Consider the following 6,913-nt stretch of genomic DNA (forward strand, 5'->3'; position numbering starts at 1 on the left):
CAAGTAAGTGCTGATATGGTTGAAGGTGTGATTTTAAACCCATTTTCTTTAAATGTGTAGAAAATCGTGAGTAAAATGCTTCACGAGCAGTACTTTGGTTTTAACAGGCTCGTAACATTACATTTTATTGCACATTAGGAACATGCTTGATCTAAATAAACAAACAAAAAAAAAGGCAACAAGAACAGCATGTTCAACCAAAGCTTAATCAAACAGGGTCAAGACTGTGAAACCTGAATAAAAGCATCTGCCCAGTGTTACATGAACACACACTGAAGGATCAGGATTATTTTTTTATTGTATTTCTTAAGTTTTGGGCTTGCTCCTGTCTAAACTGCCCAAGAATATATTGGACTGCTAATTGAAATAAGAGACAAGCAATGAAAAGAATCCTGTCTTTCAGTTACCTTGCTCCCTTACTGAAGAGAAAAATGCAGACGATCTAGCTTCATTCCCACAGCAATACACAGCATCAGTAATGCTGAAGCTGTTTCTGAAGACATAATTTCATAATTTTTCTTCAGAGATAAGAAACAATGTCTTTTTGTGGCAAATGCATTTCAAAGATGCATACCATTTTTATATTTTGATAAGATGAAAATAAAGGAAAAGAGGTGATTGACCAAAAGCTCTGACAGCCTGAATTAAATTTCATGACACAGTTATCAAATCATGCCCAAACAGAAAATATTCTAACCTTGAAAAAAATTTTTTTCCAGGATATCTATTGCCAGGATGGCAAAATTATGGGTATTATGCTAATACTATTACTTTGACTAAGTACCAGTATCTATTAGAAGCCCTAACATTTCGGTAGGTTCAAGGTAATGTACCAGTCACAGAGAGAAAAATCAAAAATTGCCTCAAATTGCATTCCCTACTTTCAAAAAAGGTATGAGCTGCCTCACTACTTACATCAGGGACATACAGTTGTCCTTGCTGGTAACTTCAAGAAGAACAGCATAAACCCTCATTAATGATTTTGAAATGTACTAATTTGTGAAAGTATTAGGACATGTCAGACAAAATAGCCAGTACACAAGAAATTGTGAAAAATGCATTTCTTATAACTGAAATAATATTCAGCTTTATAATTAAAATTCTAGGAGAGAGAGAATAAGTTATTATGAAAATATATAGCTTTAATTTGCAGACATATAAACACTTTTGGTACATTACAGACATATGATGCGAGAAATCAAAATAATAATTTTTAAGCATAACACTAATTTATCTTGTTCACACAGAGAAATTTGATGCAATCATCATACAAAAGATAGTTCTCAGCTCTTAAAATGAATTGAAAGTAATACATCACTGATAAAATTGTTGCTTTGTTGCAGAAGATACAGCAAAGAATAAATTATCAAGAAAATATGCCACCAGTCTTACAAGTTAGATTTTGGATCTAATCCAAAATCAAAGCCAATGAAAAGGAGCCAGGAATGGTCGCCAAAAGTCAGAAACAAGATCTTTCACACGAAATACCTATCCAGAAAGGAGCAACAGTCAGAATAAAAAAAGTCTTACAATTCCTTAGAATGTGAAGTGATTTTTGTTTTCATCTGGCAGATCAGACTCAGAAGTAACACATAACAAAAATCTACTGCACAACCAAACTGATGGAGTACTACTGACAGATTGCTCAAAGTACAAAAAAACTTTTTGGGACAACTAAGGATTCTGCCATTCCCTTGCTTCCTTGCATCTGGCATGTTTATGAGGATGAGAACGGGGCTCTGTCATTATTTGCTTTAGGAAATATTAAATATAATTTTTCCATAAAAATGACCAGCAAATGATAATGAGAGTGGAATCTGGAGAAAAATGAATGATATGTCACAGCAGTTCAGATTCTCATTACTATTTCTTGCATTCTTGCTCAACAGGAATTGCACTTCTTGTTAATGCCTCTTCTATCCTACTGTATAAGCTTTACTTGTGAGGTAATAAACATTCCGGTTTTCATTACTAGTGCATTTTAACATATTTATTCTTTTTATTATACATACATCGGGACAGACATTTTTTTATGTAGTGGTTAAATGTCTGTATGCCAATAGGTATTATAGGTATTTTATATTAAAATCAATATATTTAAAATATATTCTGTTTATCTCATGGATAGTACCTTGAACAGTTCCCTGCTCAGGAGCATCTGATGCCCTCTTGTGGTTAAAAAGACTTTTAAAACTTGAGTTTAAATGAATCATCTTACCTTCACCCTTTTTAAGTTCACTGATCTTATTGATTTATGAAAGCTGGAAATTATGCCCATGTTTTTATAGTCAGGGTGCTAGCTGTTAGTTACTAACATTTCATAAAAAAGCTGTACACTGAAATTGAATTTAAAAAACTGTAAACAGCTATTTACAATTATAATATTAAGTTATAAATTAGCAGTCCTTCATTGCAACCTCTGTCAATACAACCTATAGCTAGGTGTTTTAGTGTCATCCAGGGTTTTTCAGATGTTGGACTTATGCACAAAGAAACATCAAATGTTAGAAATCTCCACTGGTTTCTTCTCCAACATGTGCAGATTAATTCTTCCATTTAATGGGATTTGTACTTCCAAGTTTTCATCTGCTCTGTGATGCTTTTTCCCTTTTCTTAGACAAATGTAAATTCCCATCCCTGTCACTAAAGCAATTGAACCCAAGCTTATTATTGAAAGAGCTACCAAAGTAGGCATGCAGGATGCTGACTCCATTTTTTTATGTGTAGGCTCTATGGATATTTGTGGCTGCTTTTCTTCTACACTGATATCAGGCTCCTTCCTTAACAAACTTTCGATGTAGCTCTCATTGCTGACGGTATCATTGACAAAGAGGTTCACCATGACAGTGGAATGGAGAGGTTCTGGGTAGCCATGATCACTAACTTTTACAAGCAGCCTATAGAGGCCATAGTCATTTTGCATCAGTGACTCTTCCAGGGTGATATTACCAGTTTTGGGGTCAATCCTAAATGACTCGGGTCGAGGACCTCTTCTTCCTATGATACTGTAAGCTATGACTGCATTCATGCCGGTGTCCTTATCGACAGCATAGACCTCAGTGATGGGAGAGCCAGGAAGGGTAGAAGGAAGGACTAACAAGTACGACATATTCGACTGAGGAAACAAGACCAAAGGAGGGTTGTCATTTATGTCCAGAAGAAGGATAGTAATTTTTGCTGTAGAAGACAGGGCAGGATCACCACCATCAACTGCTTCAATCCACAGAACGTAGGAGCTTTGCTGCTCCCTGTCCAGGGAGATTTTAGCTCTCAAAACTCCTTTTCCAGTATCTATAACAAAAATATCACTTCCGTTCAGAACTGAAAGGGCAACCCATCCATTTTGCCCTGCATCGGCATCTGTGACACTTATAACTCCAATTTCACCAAAACCTGGAAAGTTTTCTGGCACAAAAAAGCTGAAATCCTTATTGATAAATCTTGGACTGTTATCATTTTTATCCAATACAGTGATGGTGACAGTTGCTATTGATTCTCTTGGCGGGAATCCAGAATCTACTGCTTTGACAGTGTATCTGTATTTCTCTTTTTCTTCTCTATCCAGTTGGGTGGAAACTGTAAGAACTCCTGTGGTTTTATCTAAAGCAAAATAGGAAGGGGCATCAGGACCTAAGAAATAGGACACTTGCCCTCTTTCTCCGCTGTCAGCATCAGTAGCATGCAGTTTGGTCAAAAAAGCATTGGGAACATTGTTCTCCTCAATGGACAATTCTATCAGTTCTTCAGAGAAAACTGGTGAATTGTCATTGTCATCCAGAATCTGTATCTTGACAACTTTCTTGACATGAAATCCTTCCGAGTTCCATGCAACTATAGAGATTTCATACAGCTGCTGTGTCTCAAAGTCCAAAGGATTTGTGGTCTCCAACAGGTATTCATTGTTGTATGGCTTGTACGGTGAAAGTCCAAAAGGCCCATCACCATCCAAATAGCAACTGACTTTGTACTTTTCATCGGGGTCTTTGATGGTAAAAAATGCTATAGGCGTGTTGATAGGCTCAAGTTCCTTTAGGTAGACCACTCCTTCCACTTCATTAGCTATGAAACGAGGAACAACTTCAGGTGGCCTCATCATGACTTTGATGATGGTCACCAGCACCGTGATGACAGCAGGAATACAGCCAGGACCGTTGCCCAGAATGATCAGCCTGTGTAGCTTTGGAGTGTCCCCATCAACTTTAGTGGAGAGTGTGATGATTCCTGTGCTTTCATTCAGATGGAACAAGTCTCTAGATGGTTGGGGGACCTTCTGGCTGTATGAGTAGGTAATGTGGGCATTGGATCCAAGGTCCATGTCCACTGCGTGGACAGTAGCCACATGTGTCCCTAGGCTGGAATTCCCATAAAGAGTGACATTGAGCTGCGAGTCGTTGAACTGGGGGCAGTTGTCATTGATGTCGCTGATGTCAATAGTGAGGGTGGCACTGCCCACCAGCGGAGGAGTCCCCCCATCCTCAGCGATGATGACTGTGACATACTCATCCTGTGTCTCCCTGTCCAGTGCCCCCATAACGATCAGGTAGGGAGTCCTCTCCCCGTTCTCATTCTCCTCCACATCCAGGGTGAAGACACCGTAGTTATCTCGCAGGCGGTAGGTCTGGACACCATTGGTGCCCATGTCAGGGTCAAGGGCAGGGTGCTCGATCGCCAGGCGCGTGTTCACAGGTGCATTCTCAGGCACCGAGAGACGGATGTGGGGCACAGGGAAGCGGGGCGCGTTGTCGTTGACATCACGGATAGCAATTTTTACCTTCACCAGGCGGAAGTACTCCTGTGGCAGTACCAGCACATCCAGCAGCAGCAGGCATGACTCTGGTGAGGAGGAGGAAGAGGAGACAGCAGCTGATCCCCCGAAGATGGTGGCCCCACTGCTTTCTACACATAGTGCTTCTCGGTCTATCTCCACAGCTGAGGTGTGCAGCTCTCCGGAGCGGTTGTCCAGTTGCACATACTGTCCCCCCAAGCCATGGGAGGCCAGGGTGAAGGAGAGTGGGGGCTGCAGAGACGCAGGGTGCTGGCCACCAGCAGTTGGGAGCCGCAGATCACGGGCCAGGCTGCCGATGAGCACCCCAGCAGGCAGCCCTTCGTTGAGACTGTAAAAGAGCTCAGTGGCACGGCTGTAACTGGCAAAGCAGTTGAAAGGCCCAACGAAGAGCAGGAAGAGGAGCAAGTGCTGAGAAGAGAAGCACAGGGGTGTGAGGAAGGGCTGGCACTTCCCCCTACTCACTGCCTCCCCCACTGCCACTTCGAACAGCGAGTGTTGCATCTGCAACATGAAGCCATCCTTCCTCTCCCCTCCATCCTCCCAGTACAGCAGCTACTTCCAGGGCATCACCATCTGTACCCTCCAGGCAACACCAGCTGCATCCTCCACAGCAAATACGCACTGCCAGGATGGCCTGGGAGCACCCTGCCTCCCCCCGCCCCCCAGCAGCACTTGCGCCCCGACGTGCCATTTTCCCTCTTGCCCCCGCCCCAAGCTCGCCCCCGTCTCACCAGCGGCACCTTTCCTCCCAACCAGAAGCGCATCCCAAACTGGGGCATCCCCCTGCACATCCCCAAACATTTGCTCCCCCCCTCCCCTTCCACAGCAGCAATGCGAAACGCGTCCCTCGCTGCCCTGAGCCCCAGCCCCGTCCCGAAAGGTGTTTTTCCCGCATGTTCACGGGTCCCGCGGAGGTGCCGCGCTCCGGGCAGTCCCTGCCTGCCGTGGGAGCGGAGTCGGCGGCTCCAGCCCGGCCGTCACGGGTGCCCGGCAGCCCCGCAGGGTCCTCCCGCTGCCGCGGACAAGGCGAGCTGCGCAGAGGAGCCGCGGAGCGGACGGGCTGTGCGGAGCAAGTCGCTCACTACGCACAGATGGAAAGGAGCTCCCCGAAACTAACTTCAGGCATCGTCTCCACGGAGAAATTTTTCCTACGTCCCCTCTCTTTAATCACCCATTCGCTTTTCCGCGGCTCTCTGCCACAACGCGCGCCGGCAGCAGCAACAAATATAAACTTTTCGCGGCTGCCCCGATCTTTGGAGAGAAAAAGACCCGACAAACATATCCACGCATACACGGTCTGGTTCGCTTGGTTGCTTTTTCGGCGCTTTTTCTACCAATTTGTTGCCAATTTCGCCGCTGCGTGCGAAGTCGGGCTCGGGGGCCGGACGCGGCGCGTCTCCCCCTCCCTCCGCCCGGCCCTCACCTGCAGGCTGCCGCGGGCGCCGGAGCTGCCGCGACCGCCCGCGGGCCCCATGCCCGGCCACCGCTGCCGCCGCCGGCTGCGCCCCGGCAGCCCGCCCGCTCCGCCGCCCGCCCGGCGCTTCTCCTCCCCGCGGCTGCCCATTCCCCCGCCGCTGCCGCCGCCGCCGCGCTGGGCTGGGCTGCGATGTGCGCGCCGCCCAGGACACTCCCCCTCCGCCGCGGGAAGGGCCGGAGTGGGGGAACAGTCACGGGCTCGGCTGGGAGGGGGGCGGGGGCGCGTCCGTGGAGGCTGCGGCAGCGCCGCGGGCAGCGGGCAGGGAACGGAGCGGAGCGGGCAGGGAGCGCGGCGGGCAGGGAGCGCGGCGGGTGCTGTGCCGAGCCCATCGGCGCGGCCACAGCGGAGAACGGGGTTGTTGGGAGTGTATGTGCCCTCTCTCGGGCAGCGCTGAAAGAAGGTAGTCCCGTCTGGAAACTAAGACTGGAAAAGATATTAAAAAAATAAAATAAAGTCGGTTTGTTATTCGTCTGTAGGAAGACGGAGAGCGACTTTTTACAGGGACCGATAGCCATCGGACAGGGGATGCAGTTTAAAACTAAGAGGACAGGTTTAAATTAGGCGTTAACTAAGAAATTCTTTACTCCGAAGGTGTTGAGGCACTGGAATAAGTTGCCCAGAGAAACTGTGAATGCCCCATCCCTGGAATT

At 46.5% G+C, this 6,913-nt stretch overlaps 1 protein-coding gene across 3 annotated transcripts; it reads right to left on the bottom strand.

The window, feature by feature from the left end:
* Positions 1-1,117: 1,117 nt before the first annotated feature.
* On the bottom strand, positions 1,118-6,272 carry PCDH20 (protocadherin 20). 3 transcript variants are annotated; one of them, XM_033053018.1, is made up of 2 exons: positions 6,210-6,272; positions 1,118-5,194 (listed from the first exon to the last, which is right to left on the bottom strand). In XM_033053018.1, the coding sequence occupies exons 1-2, from the start codon at positions 6,258-6,260 to the stop codon at positions 2,498-2,500; spliced, it is 2,748 nt and encodes a 915-aa protein (XP_032908909.1). In that variant the 5' UTR covers positions 6,261-6,272; the 3' UTR covers positions 1,118-2,497. The 3 variants fall into 3 exon arrangements, with proteins under 3 accessions (XP_032908909.1, XP_032908910.1, XP_032908908.1); XM_033053019.1 differs by lacking the exon at positions 6,210-6,272 and adding an exon at positions 5,904-5,938; XM_033053017.1 differs by lacking the exon at positions 6,210-6,272 and adding an exon at positions 5,518-5,580.
* Between the last annotated feature and the right edge of the window lie 641 nt (positions 6,273-6,913).

This window comes from Catharus ustulatus, chromosome 2 (assembly GCF_009819885.2).
Source record: "Catharus ustulatus isolate bCatUst1 chromosome 2, bCatUst1.pri.v2, whole genome shotgun sequence".
NCBI lineage: Eukaryota > Metazoa > Chordata > Aves > Passeriformes > Turdidae > Catharus > Catharus ustulatus.

What these genes read in the sequence shown, in the direction of transcription:
- PCDH20 (XM_033053017.1), bottom strand. Translation starts at nt 5,577, where the DNA reads ATGTGCAGGGGGATGCCCCAGTTTGGGATGCGCTTCTGGTTGGGAGGA. An exon ending in TGGGAGGAAAGGTGCCGCTG is followed by an intron (nt 5,195 to 5,517) that starts GTGAGACGGGGG and finishes TTCTCTTCTCAG; the next exon opens with CACTTGCTCCTCTTCCTGCT.